The 23459-nt window shown below is 35.8% G+C and overlaps 1 protein-coding gene across 1 annotated transcript in view; it reads left to right on the forward strand.

Annotated features, from left to right (window-relative positions):
* Positions 1-23459, forward strand: part of CCDC73 (coiled-coil domain containing 73) — a 106272-nt gene that overhangs the window by 82226 nt on the left and 587 nt on the right. Inside the window, exons 14-17 of the mRNA XM_065943844.1 lie at positions 3416-3550; positions 13847-14033; positions 15085-16587; positions 19021-19154. Of these exons, the coding sequence (XP_065799916.1) occupies positions 3416-3550; positions 13847-14033; positions 15085-16587; positions 19021-19154 (1959 nt within the window). The remainder of the gene's footprint in view (positions 1-3415; positions 3551-13846; positions 14034-15084; positions 16588-19020; positions 19155-23459) is intronic.

Raw genomic sequence — 23459 nt, forward strand, 5'->3', positions numbered from 1 at the left:
GAAAGTTTTAGAGAAAAGATGATCCTGGAATTTGGACTTGAAAGATGAATAGGGTTTCACCAGACAGAAGGTGCCTGCTTCCTATACCTCTCATTCCACTCTGTTGGCATTCCATTTAAGAAAGGGGATAATGATGGAGGCCTGAAATTGCTTTCTCAAGGATGAATGGTCTGATCTAGAATGCGACATTGCAAATGAGGTTGAAGTCATCTTCTGAAGAGTTCTTTTCTAAGGAAATTGAATTTTATTTTATAAGTATTGGGAAGCCATTGAGATTTTAAAGCAGAGAAGTGACTTAGATCTGCAGTTTAGGAAAATAACTCTTGCAGTAGTATGGAGAATGGCATTATGGAAAGAGGTCAATAAGAAGAATATTCTAACCATGAGCCCATGAGGATGTGAATTAGGGCAACAGTAGTGAGGATTGTAGTCCATGGGGTTGCACAGAGTCAGACACAACTGAGCAACTGAACAACAACAGTGAATATAGAGAAAAGAGACAGATTCAAGAAGGCCTGGAGGTAGAGTTAGCAGGATTAATCACATTTTATATATAATGGATTTTAAAAGGGAAAGGAGTCAACTGTGATTCTGAGATTAGTATAATAATTTATACATTAGCAGAATAGTCATATCACTAAATGACATAAGGAATGTGAAAGGAGAAACAGATTTGGTGGATGAAAATGAGTTTAATTTGGAGATTGTTTAACTTACGGTGACTGCAGGACATCTGACTTGAAATTTATATCATGTATTTGGAAACATGAATCTAATCTTAGGGAAGAGGTTGGGAGATGAAAAAGAGATTTAAGACTTATTAGCATAAAGATGAAATTTGAAGGTATAATAAGATCCTCTATGGAAAGAGTGGAAGACTTGAAGAGAGGGCTAAAGAAGAAAGAGGATTCTGGGGAGTGCCAGAATTTTGTGAGTGGTTAGTGTGGGACAGAAGGGGAGAGGGAGCCTGATCGGAACAGTGAGAAAGGTAGTAGGATGAAGAGGGAGTAGTGCCGTGAAATGAAGAAAAGAGGCTCTTTGAAAAGAAGCAGTCACACAGTCGTGCTGCAGTGCTGTTAAACAGTATGGAACTTGGAACACGCCCTTTGCTAATGTGCAGGTGATGATAGAAAAAAAACCAGTAGAGCTTGAGGGCAGAAGTCTGGTTGTTAAGGAGTGAAAGTAAAGAAAGAAAGTGGTGTCTCTCAGTTATATCCAACTCTTTGCGACCACGTGGACTGTAGCCCACCAGGCTCCTCAATCCATAGGATTTTCTAGGCAAGAGCACTGGAGTGGGTTGCCATTTCCTTCTCCAGGGGATCTACCGACACAGGGATTGAACCCGGGGCTCCCACATTGCAGGCAGACGCTTTACCATCTAAGCCACCAGGGAATCCCTTAAGGAGTGAAGAGAGGTTAGAATTTGAAAGTAGTAAGAGGGAAGCTTAAGAAGTGAGAGAGAGAGTAATTGAGTCAAGAAGAAAAGTTACAGTCATGACAAGAGTGTATTTGTGGGCTAAAAACAATACTGGTATAGTGTGGAAAATTGAGAATATCTAGGAGAAAAGAGATCTTTTCTTGAGTTAGGCTCTAAAGGAGGTAAGAGAGGACAGTATAGAGAACACATGAAGAGTTGAGCCATGGAGAAGAAGAGCCTTGCAGAGACAGGTAAAAGGATGGTCAAAGTAGGTAAGGTGAAGGGAAAGTAGTTGGTGAGCTCATGTCTGTTAACCCCTACAAGGAAAATTAGATGCACTAGTAGAATTTTTGGTAGTTTAAAATTGTTCACGAGAAACTTTTGTAATATTTTATGACAAAATGGTATTTTTCTTTTTCCTGGAACTTATTTTGTCTCACATTTGAGGTTCCTATGAAAGAGAATCCCACCAAGAAAAAGATTATAAAATTTTATAGCCAGTAAAAGACATGGAACAACAGACTGGTTCCAAATAGGAAAAGGAGTACGTCAAGGCTGTATATTGTCACCCTGCTTATTTAACTTATATGCAGAGTACATTATGAAAAACGCTGGGCTGGAGGAAGCACAAGCTGGAATCAAGATTGCTGGGAGAAATATCAATAACCTCAGAAACACAGATGACGCCACCCTTATGGCAGAAGGCAAAGAAGAACTAATGAGTCTCTTGATGAAAGTGAAAGAGGAGAGTGAAAAAGTTGGCTTAAAACTCAACATTCAGAAAACTAAGATCATGGCAGCCGGTCCCATCACTTCATGGGAAATAGATGGGGAGGCAGTGGAAACAATGGCTCACTATTTTTCTGGGCTCCAAAATCACTGCAGATGGTGACTTTGCAGCCATGAAATTAAAAGATGCTTCCTCCTTGGAAGGAAAGTTATGACCAACCTAGACAGCATATTAAAAAGCAGAGACATTACTTTGCCAACAAAGGTCCGTCTAGTCAAGGCTATGGTTTTTCCAGTGGTCATGTATGGATGTGAGAGTTGGACTATAAAGAAAGCTGAGCACAGAAGAATTGATACTTTTGAACTGTTGTGTTGGAGAAGAGTCTTGAGAGCCCCTTGGACTGCAAGGAGATCCAACCAGTCCATCCTAAAGATCAGTCCTGGGTATTCATTGGTAGGACTGATGCTGAAGCTGAAACTCCAGTACTTTGGCCACTTCATGTGAAGAGCTGGCTCGTTTGAAAAGACCCTGATGCTGGGAAAGATTGAGGGCAGGAGGAGAAGGGGACGACCGAGGGTGAGATGGTTGGATGGCATCACTGACTCGATGGACATAGGTTTGGGTGGACTCTGGGAGTTGGTGATGGACAGGGAGGCCTGGCATGCTGCAGTTCATGGGGTCGCAAAGAGTAGGACGTGACTGAGTGAACTGAATTGAACTGAAAAGACTAGTTTGTAGATATAAGTATTAGGCTGAAGTGTCAGTTTCTAATTGTAGTACTTAGTATTCTTCATCTAGTTGAGTTGAAATCTGTTTATCTAATTTGCAACAAGAAAATAAAACTTTAAGAAAGCAATGAGATCGTAACCTTTATAGAATTTTTATGATTAAAAGTTAATTAATTTTTCATTTGTAACAAGAAGTGATTTAATGTAGTACTGAAGAGCGCAACTCCTAGGCTTAGCCTTGCATTTGAATCTTGACTATCACTTTATATCTGCCTGATTTGGGGCAAGTTACTTAACGTCTCTGAGCCTCACATTTCTCACCTGTATATTGGAGGCTGAAAATACCTCATAGGATTTTTAAGAGTATGAAATTATGTTTATTAAGTACTCAGCACAATTCAATAAATGGTACCTTTTAATTAGTAATTACTTTGAGAATGTTTTCATTATTTACAGTTTCTAAACACTTGTGTTAATGAAGTATTTTTAGACACAACTAATTTATATACATGTTCATTTTGGTTAAATGTCATATACTAGGTTGAAGAACTTAATGGAGAAATTAATGAGATTAAAAATGAGCTATCATCACTTAAAGAAACTCATACTAAGTTACAAGAAGATTATGACAAATTATGTGATCAGAAGAAGTTTGAGGAAAACAAGAAGTTTGAGGTAAAATTCAAGTATGTGGGGTATAAGCTCTTAAAAGAAATTAAGACCATCACTGATGATTTTCTCCATGCTTTATATTTTCACTTTCTCAACTTTTAAAAATGAGTGTAACAAGAAGTAAGCATATAGTCTGTAGTACATTTTAAATTAATTTTTTATACAATATGACATAAGGATTAAAATTCCTTCTTTTAAAATTCCATCTTTTAAAATTCCATATATATGTGTTAGTATACTGTATTGGTGTTCTTAGACATGAATCTTCAATTTCAGCATATACATTTGTGGATAGACAATTTAACACTTTCTTTATCAATGTAGCGTTATAAAAAGTCTCAAAATGTGGTAGTATAAGTCCTTCAATTTTGTTGTTCTTTTCCAAAATTGTTTTGACTATTGTGAATCCTTTGCATTTCCATATAACTTTTAGAATCAGTTTATCAGTTTCTAAAAGAAAAAGTCTATGGTATTTGAATTTGGCTTGTGTTGAGTATATAGATTAATTTACAAAGAATTTACGTCTTAACATACAATTCATGACATGGTATATCTTTCCATTTATTTAGATTTTCTTTAACACTACTCAGAAATGTTTTGTAGTTTTCATTGTATATGTCTTGCGAGTGTTTTGTTAAATTTACCCCTGAATATTTCATGTTTTGGGCTCTTAGTATAAGCAGTATTTTTATTTTTTTTTACTTTTCAGAATTTTATTTATTTTTCATTTATTTTTATTAGTTGGAGGCTAATTACTTTACATTATTGTAGTGGTTTTTGCCATACATTGACATGAATCAGTCATGGATTTACATGTGTTCCCCACCCTGATCCCACCTCCCACCTCCCTACCCATCCCATCCCTCTGGGTCTTCCCAGTGTACCAGCCCTGAGCACTTGTCTTATGCATCCAACCTGGGCTGGCGATCTGTTTCACACTTGATAATATACATGTTTCAATGCTATTCTCTCAGATCATCTGACCCTTGCCTTCCCCCGTAGAGTCCAAAAGTCTGTTCTATATATCTGTGTCTCTTTTTCTATCTTGCATATAGGATTATCGTTACCATCTTTAAAAATTCCATATATATGCGTTAGTATACTGTATTGGTCTTTATCTTTCTGGCTTACTTCACTCTGTATAATGGGCTCCAGTTTCATCCATCTCATTAGAACTGATTCAAATGTATTCTTTTTAATGGCTGAGTAATATTCCATTGGGTATATGTACCATAGCTTATCCATTCGTCTGCTGATGGGCATCTAGGTTGCTTCCATGTCCTGGCTATTATAAACAGTGCTGAACATTGGGGTGCACGTGTCTCTTTCAGATCTGGTTTCCTCGGTGTGTATGCCCAGGAATGGGATTGCTGGGTCATATGGCAGTTCTATTTCCAGTTTTTTAAGGAGTCTCTATAGTGGCTGTACTAGTTGGCATTCCCACCAGCAGTGTAAGAGGGTTACCTTTTCTCCACACCCTCTCCAGCATTTATTGTATAAGCAGTATTTTTAATATGAGTTTTTCTAATTGTTTCTTGCTTTTAGAGTTAAAATTGATCTTTGTACATTGACTTCATATTTTTTTAGCATTTTAAATAATTTATTATTGTAGTATGTTTTTCTTGGTTGAACTTTGGAGTTTTCTTTGTACATAATATGTTGTCTGAGAATTTAAGGCAGATGAATTTTACATCTTCTTCTTTTCTATGCATTTTATTTTTTCCTCAACTTACTGTACTACACTAGCTAGGACTCTTCAGTACAGTGTTAAATGAAGTTGTAAGAGTGGACACGATTACTTAACTTTTCATCTTAGATGTTTTTTGTCATTTCATAGTCTATTGAAAGTGAAAGTGACAGTCGCTCAGTCATGTCTGACTCTTTGTGACCCCATGAATCAAGGCAAATTGGAAGTGGTCAAACAGGAAATGGCAAGAGTGAACGTCAACATTTTAGGAATCAGTGAACTAAAATGGACTGGAATGGGTAAATTTAACTCAGATGACCATTATATCTACTACTTTGAGCAAGAATCCCTTGGAAGAAATGGCGTGGCCATCATAGTCAACAAAAGAGTCCAGAATGCAGTACTTGGATGCAGTCTCAAAAACGACAGAATGATCTCTGTTCGTTTCCAAGGCAAACCATTCAATATCATGGTCAAGTCTATGCCCTGACCAGTAATGCTGAAGAAGCTGAAGGTGAACGGTTCTATGAAGACCTAAAAGACCTTCTAGAACTAATGCCCAAAAAAGATGCCCTTTTCATTATGGGGACTGGAATGCAAAAGTAGGAAGTCAAGAGATACCTGGAGTAACAGGCAAATTTGGCCTTGGAGTACAGAATGAAGCAGGGCAAAGGCTAATACAGTTTTGCCAAGAGAACGCACTGGTCATAGCAAACACCCTCTTCCAACAACACAAGAGAAGATTCTACATATGGACATCACCAGATGGTCAACTCCGAAATCAGATTGAATATATTCTTTGCAGCCAAAGATGGAGAAACTCTGTACAGCCAGCAAAAACAAGACCGGGAGCTGACTGTGGCTCAGATCATGAACTCCTTATTGCCAAATTCAGACTTAAATTGAAGAAAGTAGGGAAAACCACTAGACCATTCAGGTATGACCTAAATCAAATCCCTTATGATTATACAGTGAAAGTGAGAAATAGATTTAAGGGACTAGATCTGATAGACAGAGTACCTGTTGAATTATGGACAGAGGTTTGTGACATTGTACAGGAGATAGGGATCACGACCATCCCCAAGAAAAAGAAATGCAAAAAAGCAAAATGGCTGTCTGAAGAGGCCTTGAAAATACCTGTGAAAAGAGGAGAAGGAAAAAGCAAAGGGGAAAAGGGGAAAGATATACCCATTTAAAGGCAGAGTTGCAAAGAATAGCAAGGAGAGATAAGAAAGCCTTCCTCAGTGATCAGTGCAAAGAAATAGAGGAAAACAATAGAATGGGAGAGACTAGAGATCTCTTCAAGAAAATTAAAGATAACCAAGGGAACATTTCATGCAAAGATGGGCTCAATAAAGGACAGAAACGGTATGGACCTACCAGAAGCAGAAGATATTAAGAAGAGGTGGCAAGAATACACAGAACTGTACAAAAAAGATCTTCACGACCCAGATAATCACTCACCTAGAGCCAGACATCCTGGAATGTGAAGTCAGGTGGGCCTTAGGAAACATCACTACAAACAAAGCTAACCGAGGTGATGGAATTCCAGTTGAGCTATTTCAGATCCTAAAAGATGATGCTGTGAAAGTGCTGCACTCAATATGCCAGCAAATCTGGAAAACTCAGCAGTGGCCACAGGACTGGAAAAGGTCGGTTTTCATTCCCATCCCAAAGAAAGGCAATGCCCAAGAATGCTCAAACTACCACACAATTGCACTCATCTCACACGCTAGTAAAGTAATGCTTAAAATTCTCCAAGCCAGGCTTCAGTAATACGTGAACCATGAATTTCCAGATGTTCAAGCTGGTTTAGAAAAGGCAAAGGAACAAGAGATCAAATTGCCAACATCTGCTGGATCATGGAAAAAGCAAGAGAGTTCCAAAAAACCCATCTATTTCTGCTTTATTGACTATGCCAAAACCTTTGACTGTGTGGATCACAATAAACTGGAAAATTCTGAAAGAAGTGGGAATACCAGACCACCTGACCTGCCTCTTGAGAAACCTGTTATGCAGGTCAGGAAGCAATAATTCGAACTGGACATGGAACAACAGACCAAATAGGAAAAGGAGTATGTCAAGGCTGTATATTGTTACCCTGCTTATTTAACTTATATGCAGAGTACATCATGAGAAATGCTGGGCTGGATGAAGCCCAGGAGAAATTCTGGAATCAAGATTGCTGGGAGAAATATCAATAACCTCAGAAACACAGATGACACCACCCTTATGACCAAAAGCGAGGAAGAACTAAAGAACCTCTTGATGAAAGTGAAAAAGGAGAGTGAAAAAGTTAGCTTAAAACTCAAATTCAGAAAACTAACATCATGGCATCTGGTCCCATCACTTCATGGCAAATAGATAGGGAAACAGTGGAAACAGTGGAGGACTTTATTTTCTTGGGTTCCAAAATCACTGCAGTTGGTGATGGCAGCCATGAAATTAAAAGACACTTACTCCTTGGAAGAAAAATTATGACCAGCCTAGATAGTATATTAAAAAGCAGAGACTACTTTGCCAACAAAGGTCTGTCTAGTCAAGGCTATGGTTTTTCCAGTGGTCATGTATGAATATGAGAGTTGGACTATAAAGAAAGCTGAATGCCGAAGAACTGATGCTTTTGAACTGTGGTGTTGGAGAAGACTCTTGAGAGTCCCTTGAACTGCAAGGAGATCCAACCAGTCCATCCTAAAGGAGATTAGTCCTGAGTGTTCTTTGGAAGGTTGATGTTGAAGCTGAAACTCCAATACTTTGGCCACCTGATGTGAAGAGCTGACTGATTTTAAAAGACCCTGATGTTGGGAAAGATTGAAGACAGGAGGAGAAGCGGACGACAGATTATGAGATGGTTGGATGGCATCACCGACTCAGTGGACATGAGTTTGAGTAAACTCCAGGAGTTGGGGATGGACACGGAAGCCTGGCGTGCTGCAGTCCATGGGAGATGAAAGAGTCGGACACGACTGAGTGACTGAACTGAACTGAATACTAGCCACATGAATTGGAATGTGTTTCTTCCTCCTTAAAGAGTATTGTGTTGAAGCTGCTGTTGTTTACTAAATATTAGACACAATTCATTGGTGAAACTATTGAGGCTTTTTCTTTGTGGGAATATTTTTTAAAACAAATTTAGCTTTTAAATTATCAGATTATTCAGATTTTCAATTTCTTCATATGCCAGTGTGCAGAAAACAGTTGACATAGCAGGTTTGCCAAAGACCTGCTTGTCAGTTTGGCTGTTGACTGATAACTGGAAATTGGATTTGGGGAGGGTTCCCACCATTTCCTAACAGACAGGAGTGATTCACTGTGCTCAAACTATTAAGTAGTTTGCTTTGAACGTCTGCTTTCTTTCTGGAAGTCAGTAGTTTTGGTACATGCAAGGCAGAGAGTGACCAGCAACCAATTAAGCTTTGAGCACCAAGTCTCTAATGAGCTTCCTAGTAGACAAGAGTTCACATTTGTGGTCACAATTATTGCTGCAGGAATTAAGCATGTCCTATGTGACTCCACTAGGAGAAGACTTTTTATTTTTTGAAAATTGAATGAATTTATTCAGTTCAATTCAGTCACTCAGTCATGTCCGACTCTTTGTGACCCCATGGACTGCAGCACTCCAGGCTTCCCTGTCTATCGCCAACTCCCGGAGCTTGCTTAAACTCATGTCCATTGAGTCGGTGATGACATCCATCCATCTCATCCTCTGTCTTCATTATGTAACCTTTTATGTGAGGAAGAACTTACAGAACTTAGTTCCCAAATTCATGTGAGAGTAAAGAGAGAGAGTAAATGACACAAACAGGAGATACAAATCAGCTGATTTCAAATTCAGATTATATCTACATGCCATAGGAGAGGACTCTTGAAAGAAGTTTGTACCTGGTTTCTTCCAGACTTCATCTCTTGTGCCTTTCCTTTGCTGATTTTGCTTTACATCCTTTACTGTTATAAATCTTAGGAGTACAACTGTATATTGAGTTCTGTGAATCCTTATATCAAATCACCAAGCCTGGGGGTGAACTTGGAGACTTTCAGCACTGTCCATTTTGCTAATTTTTCTCTTTCACGGAACTTGTCCTTTTCATCTGAGTTGTCAATTTATTGGTTATTGGCCTTTCTTCTCTAATATAAACATGTAAAACTATTAATTTTCCTATAAAGTACTGCTTTAGCTTCACTCTACAAATTCTGATGTATAGTGTTTTCATTCTTACTCAGTTGAACATATTTTAAAATTTCTCTTGTGAGCTCTTTGAGCCATAAATATGAGTTTGACCTGTAACCTTGCTGTTTAATTTCCAAATATTTAAGAATTTTCCAAGTATCTTTCTGTTAATGATTTCAAATTTAAGTGAGACTTTTATCTTTTTTACTATATCAAGACTTGTTTTTTGGCCAAGTATGTTGTCTATCTTGGCAAATAATACTTTGTATATTCTTGAAAAGAATGTATATTCTGTTGTTGGTTGGTGGAATGTTTTATAAATGTCAGGTCAGTTTGGTTGATAATATTGTTCAAAACTTCTTCATCCTTACTGATTTTTTGTGTACTTGTTCTATCAGTCAGTGGGAAATCATTAATTATAATTGTGAATTTATATTTCTCTTTTCAGATCTGTCAGTTTTTGTTATGTGTGTTTAAGCCCTGTTATTAGATGTATACACAGTTATAATTATTATTACTTTCTGATTAATTGACGTTTTTATCATTTAACATGTCCATCCTTATCCTAGTAATATTATTTTGTCTGGTATTAGTAAGCTACTCCATCTTTTATGATTAGTGTTTGCATTATGTATTTTTTTTCACCTTACTTGTGTGTAAGGAGTAGATCTCACATGGCAAGATAATTTTGAGCTGAGTTGTTAAAAGTAACTAAGAATTTCCATATAGAGATTTAAAATAGATGAAATAACATGAGCAAAGAATCAGAAATGTGAAATATCTTAGTTCAGTATGTAAACTAGATGTGTGTTAGCGAGGCTGCTGTGGAGGTTGCTAGCAGTGCAGTAAGTATCAGGAGAAGAGGTTGGAAAGCCATATAGACTGTTCGTGGAACTTTGTTCTTGACCGTGTCATTTGGGAGCTTTTAAACAAGGAAGTAAAGTGGTTAGATTACTCTTTAAAAAATATCATTTTGGTGATGATATGGTTAGACAGTGAGACAAAACTAAGGGCACAGGCTCCAACTTGGAGAATACTGAAGTAGTCCAGGCAGGAGATACTTATTGCTGTTTTAATATTCATAAATGTAATACAGCTTGAGAGTTGTAAGTGGCAAGTAATTCCTACAACATCTGATTGATTATAAAATGAATATAGACTTCCTTCATAAAAAGTTGATCAGCATCCATTCACTTTCAAATTGAAAGTATTTTATTTAATCAGACTATAAATCATGTTTTTAAGAAATGTAGACAGTATAGACACTTTAAAATAAGAAAGTGAAGATCATGCATAACCCCAGCCACCCAGAAATAGTGATTATTAAAATTATGGTATATGACTTCCAGAGTTTTCCTGCATGTCAGTTTGTGTAGAAACAAATAGACATTCGTATACATGTACTTTTTTTTTTTTTTTTTTTTTTGCCATGGTCTCTCAGTCACGGTTACATATACTTTTTAAAAACTAAAATAAAATCATACTTTCTGTGATGTTCTGTAGACCATTTTTATTTAGAAATTTAATTTATTGTGGTAAAATATATAACATAAAATTTGCCATTTTAAAGTGTTAAGTTTAAAATTACAATTATAACTCAATGGCATTAATTACAGCTACAGTGTTGTACAGTCATCACCACTATCTATTTCCAAAATTTCATCATCCCAGACAGAAACTGTGTAACCATTAATCAGTAACTTCTGACTAATTATACAATATTTGTCCTGTTTGGTTTATTTCATTTAGATGATGTTTTCAGAGTTCATGCATGTTGTAGCACTTCATTCTTTTTTATGGTGGAATAGTATTCCATTGTATGAATATACCACATTTTGTGTGTCCATTCTTCTGTTGATGGACACCTGGGCTTTTACCTTTTGGCTGTTGTGCTGTTTTGAACATTAACATGCAACTAGCTGTTTGAATCCCTAGTTTTGATTTTTGGAAGGTATATACTGAGGCACCAAGTGATTTCCACTTCCTGGTATTCATGTTCTCTTGTAATACTCTCCATGGAGTTTGAGTTGGATTTAGTAACTTGCTTCTAGTTAATAGACTATAGCAGAAGTGATGCAATGTTACTTCTGAGATTAGGTTATAAGAAGACTGTGGTTTCTGTTCTGGGTGAACACACTGTCTCTCAGTCTCTTTCTCTCTGAGACATGTAAAAAAGTCCCAGCTATCCTACCAGAGAGCCTACATAGTGGAGACACCCTAGAGGATAAAAGGCCACATAAAAGAGAACTGGGCCCTCCAGCCAACAGCCAGCACATGTACCCATGTAACCCATGTGTTACAATCACCCATGTAAGGGAGCCTTCTAGAGGCAGGAGTTCCAACCCCGAGTTTCAGATGATAGTTTGACTAGACACTCATGAGAGGCCTGGGTCAGAACCAGCAAGCCAAGCCATTCCTAATTTCCTGATCTATCTGAAAGATGAGATAGTAAATGTTTACTATTTTAAACCACTGTTAACTCTTAATATGGCTGACCCTGGAACAACTCAGGGGCTAGGGGCACCAACCCTCAGAACAGTAAAAAATCTGTATATAACTTATAATCAGTCTTTCATAAAAATGGTTCCTCCATACTGATGGTTCAGCATCCACAGATTCAACCAACTGTAGATATGTAGTACTGTAGTATTTACTGTTGAAGAATATCTGTGTATAATTGGACCAGTGCTATTTAAACCCATGATGTTGACGTGTCAACTCTATAAGTATCCTAGGATTTCATAGCAGGTACTGAAACAGGATTTGAACCTATGTTTATCGAACTCCAAAGCTCCTGGCAACTATCATACTATTTTTCTCAATCTCCTTTGCAAACTTCTCTTTTGCAAGTTTCTCTTGCCCTGCTCTCCTTTGGGGGTTTTCATTAGCATTTTATTCTTTGTGCTCTTTCTTCTTAAAATATACTCTCAGTCAGTCTCGTCAACCAGTATGTCTTCAGTTGCCGTCTATCTGCCAGTGATCTTCAAACTTATTTTTCCAAGTCAATTATTCTCTTAAAAGCTCCCAATCAGTACATCTAAAGGTTCACTAGACATCTCCACCTTTTTATCTGTCTTAACTCTTCAAACTCAAGAGATTCAAAATGAACTCGTGATATTTTTATCTAAACCTCCTATTCCTGTTTTCTAGCTCAGTAAATAACACTCACCAGTCTCTTAGGTACCCAATCTGACCTCTGCAAATCAGTCTTGACTTTCCTCTCAGTTTTTAGATCCAGTCACTCAACATTTGATAGTAGCTCAGTACATAATTCATGTGTCTGTTCGGGCTTTTCAGCTTTACTGATATCACCTGGACTATTGCGGCATTCTTCTGATGCATCTCTCTGCCTCATATATTGTTTCCCCTTAATTCAGTGTTTGTCAGATACCAAGTGCAACTTATTAGTGATTGATGGAAATTGGCCTAGTAGTTAATGACTGGCATTCTTCTAAAAATGAAATAAACTAATGTGGTATAGAAAACATTAGAATGTATCTCATTGAGTGGGTGGTGTTGGTATGCTCATTGTGTTGTGAGACATACTTATTTCTTATTGCAGTTTTTAATTAGTGAAGTTTGGAAAGCAATCCATTCTTTATACTGTAGCCAGAATGGTCTTTCCAATCAGTTCATATTGATAACCTTATCTAAAATCCTTCAGTGACTTCTCATTGACTTCCTGGTAGAGTCTGTACTCCTTAGCATGCTCTTTGGGGGCCCTTAATGATCTAGGCCTAACTCAAGACTTATTTCTCTCCATTCTTCTCACAGCATCTAAGCTCATGCTGAAGGAAATCACAGGTAGTTCCATGAAGTAGAACTACATGAAATGACTATAGTTTTGTTTGTTTTTAACATCTGTAAATGCCATTTCTTATCCCTGGAGTGCTTTCGTATCCCCATCTATATTAAAATTGTCTGTTATTTCTTTTCCTATCTTTCTCAGTTGACCATAAATTTTTTGAGGATAGTGACTATATTTTCTTCATCATTGTATCCCAAAGCCTAGTGCAGTGCTTCCATGTAATATATGTTCAGTATTTCGGGGGAATAAAAAGATGTTGAATAAAGTCACTATTTTAAAGATACATAGAAACACCAAGCACTCAAGACAATTTGCCTGCCATGACTACTTCGCTTTTAATAAAGGAGTGACTCTTAATATGTGGTATTTGTAATAATGTGGAATGCATGTTTGAAAACATCTAAGGCTCTCCATTTTATTTAAATATGATAGACTATACAAAATGAACTTAGAGTGATCTTGTTATAAAGAGGAATATATTAAGTGTAGTAAAAATGTCATTTGGCTTTCAAATACAAATTGCCGGATGATTAACTGAAATATAGATTCCACTTTCATTAGCAAAGTTTGTTCAGATATTTTATACTTTTTAACAATATGTTTTACATTAAAGGAATCTTTTGCATTTTACACTAGAATCTTCCAGAAGTAAACACTGAAATGTCCGTGGAAAAATCAGAAAACACCATAATACAGAAATATAATTCCAGGCAAGAAATAAGGGAAGAAAATACCAAGAATTGTTGTTTAGACACTGAACACAAAGAAAAAGGAGAAACGAAAGAAGGCCCATTTTTAGAGGAAATCATTATAGGGAATAAAGGTAACCCAGTTATATTGATGTTTTCCAATTTTTATATTGGTCTTTCAGTGGGATATCAATTTCAGTCTTCGCTTTGAGGACCTCGTAGTATAATTGGAGAAATACTTTTCCATTTGTATGTCTTAACAAAAGGACTTACATGTCTTTTGAGCTATTCTTTAATTGAGTCAATATTCAAGGGAAAAAATACACTTTTGCTTTCCTTTCTCATCACTTACTCGTTGGCTTTTTGCATTCTGGTTTCTGCTTTCATTTCTTTGCTGAGAGTGTTCTCTGAGCTACCAGCAACCTTTTGATGACCAAATTCTAGAGCACTTTTCTTAGTTCAAATTACCTTTCTGTAACCATTGAAATAATTGACTAATTCATCCATATTGAAAAAGAGTTGTTTAAAGAAGGTAATCTGAAGGTGTTCAGGCTGAACAACCACTTGGTGGGGATGTTGTAGAGAGAATGATTGGATTAAAAAGACCCTTCATGGCCTACAGATTATTGTAACTATACTGAAATTTTGAAATCTATGGTTAAAACCCAGGTGAATAAAATTAATATCTTAAGTAGATATTCTGTACACTTTGCCCAAAAGTATTCCAGATTTTAAAAATATTTACAAGGTAGTGAGCAAAAAAGTGATGAAAAGAAACCAGTTGGCAGCTTCTGGATCTAGGTAATAAGAGAAATTACAATATGGCTGTTAGTGTAAATTAATTTTTATCTAATCAGCTGTGTGTTTGTATGGAATTGTACTGTATGTGCAAAAGGAAGTAACAGACTAGAGAACCATTTTGTAATGCCCTCAACTTACTTTTTTAAACCAAAAGTACTTTATCTGTTATGAAATACAAATTTAATATGAGTAGAATCAAATATTTTACCATGTTTACTAAAGGGAACTCAGTATTTATATAAAACTGATGTCATTATGTTTGTGTGGTAGCTTGCCAGTGAAATATTTAAAATTAAATATATATTTTTAAAAACAGTTAATATGTGTTATAAAAGCAGGCTTTAGTATATAACCCAAAATTTTACTGTGTTCTCATTATAACAGACTTACAGCTTTTTGAAAAAAGCTCCAAGAATAAAATTGATATTGTTGTGCCTCAGGATGAAAACCAAAGTGAAATATCCCTAGGCAAAGCCCTCGGCATAGAAAAAGAATTAATTAGTGAAGGACAAACCTCGGATATTACCGACTTTACAAAAGTGGTTACTACAGAAATAAAAAACAAGGTGGACTTGGAAAAAGATAATGAGTGTACAGAACTTAAATCACCAAGTATTCCCTTTGTAGTGGCAGATTCATCAATGGAAACAGAAAAGATACATCTAGAAAGAACTGAAGGATTAGATCTTCACCATGCAGATGTACATCTGGGGGTTGAAAATAATAGCACATCATTTAACAGTATTTTAAATGAGATGGCCTGCCATACAAATCATAAAAAAGATGTTTCTGAAGATGAGCCATTCAAACAACAGCTCAGATTGTTTCCAGGGACCCAAGAAAAGACCACAGAGACAGTAATCACAACTAGCCACAAAATCAAAACAGATTTGGATTCTTCTGTAGATGTAAAAAGGATTCTTGTCCAGTCTCAGAAATATAGTTTACAGGATTCAAATAATGTTGTGTTAGATGATAAACAATGTAAAATAAGACAGACACAGCTGTTAAGTAAAAGAAGTGAATGTAGCCTATTGCCATTTAAAGAAACTTCAGATGTTCAGCAAGTTGGTGACCGTCCTTCAGAGCAACCTGAAATAGCTATTCCTTGTGATATAGCAATCAGCCACCCCATTTCTTCTGCTGTTTTCAGTGACAATTTGAATGTACTTTTAAAGAATTCAGATAAAATTGTTAATATCATGCCTATGTTGGTGACACCCAACTCAAGCCCTGGGAAAAGAACTATATGGAAAAATATGAATGATGTGCAAAACAGTCAAGTTGAGAACTGTTTGGGGTATCTAGAAAACAATGTGACTCTTTCCCATCTTCAAATTAACAATGAGAATATAGATGTTTCACAAGCCAAAGATATGAAAACTGCTATTCATGTGAAAACTTCCACAGAAATGCAGTTTTCCAATAAAGAAAGTCAGATTGATGAGAATCAGATAACTGAAGTTAAAAATAAAGACCTCTTCCCTAATGAAAGACAGCATACATTGTTAAATAGTACAGAGAAAACGGAGTCATTAAATGACATTGTTTCAGGAAAAATTTACAGTGAAGGACAGCTGGAAGAATCATGTTCATTTCACATAAAGCCATCTGGAGATTTAGTAAACATAAGTGGAAGGTCAGCCTTTGATCTTTCAACTTCAGATAAAAAAACTGAGAAAACTCTAGTGTATGTGAATTTTTTAGGCCCTAGTTCTTGGTCAAAAGTAAATCAAATTGAAAGTCAAACAGTGAGCACTTCAACATCTAGCATTCCTTTGTTGCTGAACGAGAGACCAGTAGGTCTGTTAGAAAACAAAAAGATTGTTTCGATGACACTTTGTAAAAATGTTAGTGTGGATGAGGCCAGGAAGGATGTTGGACCAGGTAAGAAAATAATTATTTTAAAATTTGTTTTTCTACTTATTATTCTTGGTAGAAATTTTCCAAATTGTTTAATATGAAAATTTATATTACTATATATATTATTTTGCCTAAACCTAAAGACTCTGTATGTAAAAGTAGGAAAGGTTTTACTTAAATGGAAGCAGATTTCTTTTCACTTAAATCTGAACCAGTATTATCAACATGTACAGAGGTTAACTGCATTTTAGAAATTAAAAAAAAAAATCCTTTTCATTATCAAAGAACTGAAACTAGCAAAAAACAATCACGTTTGTGTCATTAATTTTAAATTAGGAACATCTACCTAATCCAAGTCTCTCTCTTTTTTTTTTACTTTCTGGAGCAAATGCAGTAAAGTTGTTGATAAGGCTTCTGCCTTCATTCATGTTTACTCCTTTTCTTTCTATACTAAACACACACAAAACAAACTTCCTTCTCTCAGAACTGTTTTAGTTTCTCTTTCTTCTAATCTCTCCCTCCTTCCTTAATTTTTCTGTTTTGTCTGTCCCTTCACTAGCACCACAAATCCAGCTCTTTGTTTTTTTGTTTGGCAAGTAATAGTGAAGTCACTCAGTTGTGTCCAACTCTTTGCAACCCTATGGACTCTGTAGCCTAACCAGGCTCCTCTGTCCATGGAATCTCCAGGCAAGAATACTGGAGTGGGTAGCCATTCCCCTCTCCAGGGGATCTTCCTGACCCAGGGATTGAACATGGATCTCTTGCATTGCAGGCAGATTGTTTACCACCTGAGCCACCCAGGGAAGCCAAGTGAAAGTGTTAGTTGCTCATTTGTGTCCGATTCTTCGTGACCCCATGGATTATAGTCCACCAGGCTCCTCTGTCCGTGGAATTCTCCAGGCAAGAACACTGGAGTGGGTAGCCTTTCCCTTCTCCAGGGGATCTTCCCAACCCAGGGATCAAACCTGGGTCTCCCACATTGCAGGCAGGTTCTTTACCATCTGAGTCACCAGGAAAGTCACCAAGTAATAGTGAGGTGTTAACATTACCTTTCATATCCTTGATATTTATCATTTGAAACACTTTAAATTGAATCCCTTAATAGTTATAGATCAATATTGATACATTCAAATAGTAAATATTTCAGATAATAGGGACTGTTCTATTCTTTAGTGTAGTATAACCTACCACATGAAATAAAAACATCCTCCAGAATAAAAAAAGAGGGAGAGGGAAGTAAATGGATGACATACACATGACTTAATATTGGAGGTACTGAAACTAGTTGATGAGTAATTAAGGTTCATTCTACTTTTGTGTACTTTAAAATTTTCATATTAAAGACATTTTAAAATAGAAATGCAGTATATCTTATGTATAGGCACCGCATAAATATAACTTAATTACTGTTTAAGAAGTATGATCATAATAAAAATGTTTATTTGCTAATAGCAATCTCAACATGTTTAAGTTGTTGGGGCTGTTAGATAGTCTTAGATTTTTAGGGAAATTTGCCTGTTTAACAGTATGCATTTAGACCCATTACAGAAATGTGGCTTTTAAGGAAAGCTTTGCATGGCCCCTCTGACTCTAACAGGCTTCTTTTAAAAAGGAAATTGAGAAAATTTTAAAAAGAAGTGGGAATTAAAAGCAAAGCAAGTATATCTCATTTGAATGGAGAAGTAATTAGGGAAAAATACAAAACACAAAAACACTTTAAAATCTCATTTCACAAACTATCATTTTCCTGATATAATAAAATGCATTAACTTCAGATTCCATTAATTTTGTCTATCAAATGCAGCAGTTAGTTTGATGCTGTTAGTCAATGGACAGGTCTAACAGTTACCATTTCCTTACAAGTCTTTCCTTTTAAATTAAATCTCAGTGATAGAATTAGGATGCAAGAAGAGATGACTAAAATTCTATAATAATTCAACTTGTAAAATACTCAGACTCATAAAAGATACTCCTAAATATATTTTAGCCTTCAAAGACATGTTTCTCTAAATTGCTATCTATTTATTAAAACACAATGACCCCTGGACTTCTTATAGCCAATTTCTTTTTAAATATAATTTATAAATCTTTCAGTTGGTTCAGACTCTTCCCTTTTTTTAGTAAGATGTTTACTATATAAATGTTTATATGCATAGGCAGTCCAGTAACCAGGGGAATAAGGATAACATTTTAATGTATGTTATATTCTTTGAGAAGATCATAACACTGTGTCACTGGTTTTAATGTGAAATCAGCAGGTTTTTGAAAGTAGCAATAAAATGTTTTCTGAAATGAAGTAAGAGCAAAGTCTATGAAAACCAGTATTCAACATAAGAAGAATATAGATATTGTTACTTTTTAAATAGAAAAACATGGGATCAGAGAAAAACAAGTTTAGTCACTAAAATGAGTCGCTGGAGAATAAAATTCAGTTGTCATTTCCTTTTTGTCAACCAGATACTACCAGCATTAACAGAGCTGCTGACACTTTGAATAACTCAAGTATCCATCCAGATCCCAGGGGAGAGCCCAGTGAAGAGAGGAATGCAATTGCAAAGACTTTTTATGATTCTTCTTTTCCCACAGAACATGTAAGTCAATTAAAAATATTGCCGAGCAGACCTTAGTGAGCTAATTCTACAGATATGTGTAGAACTGTATGCATCTGGATGGTTTAAGACCTAACTGATCTCCAAAATAATATCAAGAGGGCAACATGGCACCATTTTTCACAATTAAGGTTGATGGAAAACAGCAGGAAAAAGTCACAGTGTATAAATCAAATAGATATAATCCAGCCTGTTTTGGGAAGGAGAGTGTGAGGTAGTGTATCATGTACTTCTATTTTTTAGTCACCTAAATTTAGGAATAGTGGCATTTGAGCATTTACTTATTTAAACTATTAAAAAATAGTTCACTCATTTGAGCATTTTAAATTATAATAAAAGCTGCTTTAAATAAGTTGCTTTTTAATAGTGCTTAAGGTAATTTATATTATTTTTCAGAAACTGACTATTCCTAAAGAAGAAGTTGTCTATTTTAAATTATTTCAATTAAAACACAGTATGTGAAAGGATCAAATATTCATAAGTATATGAAATCAAGTATGGATATAAATATTAAGCAAAGTATTTGTAGATGTCATATGGCTCCAAGAGTCCATTTGTCATATGAAAAGCAACTAACTACAACTGAGAGGTTTTTGTTGGGCTTTTTTTTTTTTTGGAAAATTTGTAAGTTTTTAAACTTAAGTGTGCAAAACTTCAGTGCAAAAAAGGCTGTATTGTTCAAAGTCTAAAAAACAAGTATAACTGCTCTAAGGAACCCAAAAAGGTTAGAAAAATGACAAAAAAGCAAGTGCATAGTCACTGTATATTTTAAATTTTAAAGATGCACATTAAACAGCTTTTTTGAGCACTATTATAAAGTGAAAATTATAGCAGTAACACAGCCTTATGAGTAAGTTTCTAATAGTACATTTTATTTCCATTTTTAAATTGGAGAAACCTCAAGTAAGGTAGCTTAACTGTCCCCTTGGGAAAGTTGAAACTAAAATCAGGATCTGTGTTTTTCACCTGTGCATAATTGAGCTCAAAACCAAATCATTTCAGCTTGATGTGCAAATGTTCAATCTTTAAACTGTGGTAACTAATGCACAGTAGACTAGGCACTGGGAAATCTAAGTTCTGACCTTTAGCTAATTGGGTAAGTCACAGAATCAAGTGAGAAGCAAAAAGAAGCTTGAGTATCAAAGGTAGACATCCATTCTGACTGGGTTGAATACTTAACACTTCTAACATAATTGTTCTATTTTCAAACAGTTTAAGGGTATGATGGAAATTTCACATCTCCCTTTCAAGCCCATTTTTATTTAAAAAAAAGAAAAAGAAAAAAAAAACCCAATAAATAAGTTCTTTGTAGAGCATCCCTAATGCTTTTTCTGTAATTAGTTAAGAATTTATAAAATTTAAAACTTTTTTGAATATTCCCACAACAGCTTTAAAACCATATTGAGGCAGTGACACAAATGTGAAATAATTTTCCAGAGCATTAAGAACAGTTTGCAGTGGACTTAAACTAGATATCTTGGTTGTTGCATGCTACATCACCTTCTCAATTTTCGTTAATAGAAAAGTTTCTTCTAAAAATACTGGTGCGCGGAAAACACACTAAATGTCTGTTTAGCAAAGTGATCATCACTTGGTGTCAGGCAGTGCGCTGCATCATTGTCCCAGCTGATGCTTGGTCACCAACCAACATTTACTACGGGACAAACAAGACCAATCTAGCCTCTTTTACTTAGGCTTTTCTGCATCACAGGCAGTTGAATGACAGCTCATCGGCCACATGCAGCCCATTGCCTTGTTTTTATTAACAGTAAAAGCTTGTTACAACAGCCACACCCCTTCCTTTACCTGTAGTTCTGTGGCTTTGTTACAGTGACGGAGTCACGCACTTGTGAGGGAGGCCACTTGGCCCACAAAGCCAAAAACGTTTACTCTGGCTCTTTTATAGCAAAAGTTTGCCAACTCTTGTTCTAAACGAAAAGTGAATTTTATGAAGACTTATGGCCAGAAAGGGAATAGAAGTTCTTTAAATTTTTCAACATGTTTTTACGTATACTGTCCACATCAGTTTTGTAAAATTCTGGGTAGTTATTACGAGTTAATTCACTTTTCTCCTCTAAATCCAGAGTAATGTTTTTTTTTAATTCTTAGAAGGGGTTAGGTTGGCAGCCTGCTGCAATCTTGATCACACCCAGGAATGAGGGTGGGTGAGAGGGGCCAGAGTAAGCAGTCACTTGTTTCACACATTCAGTATCAGGTTCATTCAGAATTTTAAAATGTAACCCAGGCTTAAAGAGGACTAGTACTAGGCTGGAGGATATTTTAGGCCAAAGAGCAGATCTTTTGAGTCAGGCAGAAAGAGGTGAAGAGGTGATTTTTTAGGAAGGAGCAGACATGTGGTAACATACGTGTAACTAGAATTACTGCTGTAGGCTACAAAACCTAAGTTAAGCTAAATAGGACAAGTTTTGTTAAGTGGAAGCTTTACAGTTACATCCTGCTTCTCTCTATGGCCAATCCTTGTTTCTGCCCCTCCCACTAAGTAGGAAAAAGGAAAGTGTGAATGTCTCCTTCCTTTTTCCATCAAGTCAAAAGATAAGGATTTTGGGAAATTGGGTAATTTGTACTTGGTGTCAAATGCACCAAGATGTTTCTAGCATTTTGTTGGCAAAACAGGACCATTAGTTCATACAGATCATCAAATCATTTTACTCCAAAATCAGTAGCAACCTAGCTTTGGATTTGGTCTACTTCTAAAACTATTCTCAGTATTGCATGAGGCTGACACACTGCCCACTTTAATTCATTTTGGCCCTGTAGGCTACACAAGGTATTTTGAACACTTACTTACATGCCAGACATTATGAAAAATATATATTTACGTACATTTTATCTGGTTACTCTTTACAGTAATAGCAGTTTATAACTAAAACAATCTGATGAGAAAACTGAGGTCCACAGAAGTTAAATGAATTGCTTAAGGTCTCTTGGTGGTCCTTTGTTGATACTTTTGTTTTCATCTGTTATTTCATAAAAACATAGGCAATGAGACAAACATGAACCCAGCAGCACTAAGGATCAGAGAGTAAGACTCTGAGAATTGGTGGTTGACTAGAATTCTCAGGAACCAGAGCAGTCCAAAAGGACACAGCCTTTAGGGAACTGAGATAAATGTAAACACTTACATTCAATTTAAAAAACTGTTACTGTATAATCTCACAATGTTAACAAAAATATGCCACTTTTATCAGATTGGAAAAGACTTTAAGGCAGTACTAAGATCTTCACAAAGATTTATGAACAAATGACATTCATTATAGCTTAATAACAGTAAACATTTTCCAACAACTCAAATGTCCAACAATATATTAAATTATGGAACATGGACTATGATGGAGCCATGCTTTCTAGAGGAAAATGTTAAAAATGTTTTTAACCCAGCACAGACAATCATATAAATGATCCAGATTTTTAAAAACTGTATATATAAAGAGTCTAGGATATTTATATCGAAATGTTTAATGGTGGTTGCAATATTGGGTAATTTTAATCAAATTCTTCTTCTGTTCTGTACTTCAAAAATATATTCCCATTTAAGAGAACATTTTATCTGAGAGATTTTTTCCAAGAATTAACTCAATTTTGCCATACCCTGCAGCATGTGGGGAATTCCCTGACCAAGAACTGAACCTGTGCTCCCTGCAGTGTAAATGCAAAGTCTTAACCATTGCACCACCAGGGAAGCCCTCAAATTTATTTGATAGGGATAAATTGGAAACATGTCAGCAACAGGTCATAGGTAAATTATCACACATCCATAAAAAGTATTTTGCAAAAAAAAAGTATTTTGCAGCCACTGACACTTGCTTATGAGAAGTTTGTATTGTATAGGAAACAACAGAAGAACTGATATAAAATTCTATAGAATGGTCAACACTAAAATATACATGCTAAAAATAGAAAGACTAATAGCAAACAATACCAAAATGTTGACAGGTCTCTGTGGATAGCGGATTACTAGTGATTTTTAGTTTCTTCACACTTTTCTCTGTTTTCTGAACTTGTAATTATTTTTTATATATATATTATATTATTTATATATTATTTATATTCAGAAAAAAACCCTTAAAAAAACTTCTTTAACACAGTATTAGAAGTATGACCCAATGTGGTGCCTTGGAAACACACCAACTTAACACCTCATTGCGCTTTGCTGTTTCTCCAATAATGGTGCTCTGAAGCGTAAGAGGAAACCTGAAGTAAAAGGCAGTTTGTACATGGCAGTTTACTTCCGTTAGCATTTAAAATTTTCCCGTCTTGATAGAAGAT

Source organism: Muntiacus reevesi, chromosome 9 (genome assembly GCF_963930625.1).
Source record: "Muntiacus reevesi chromosome 9, mMunRee1.1, whole genome shotgun sequence".
NCBI lineage: Eukaryota > Metazoa > Chordata > Mammalia > Artiodactyla > Cervidae > Muntiacus > Muntiacus reevesi.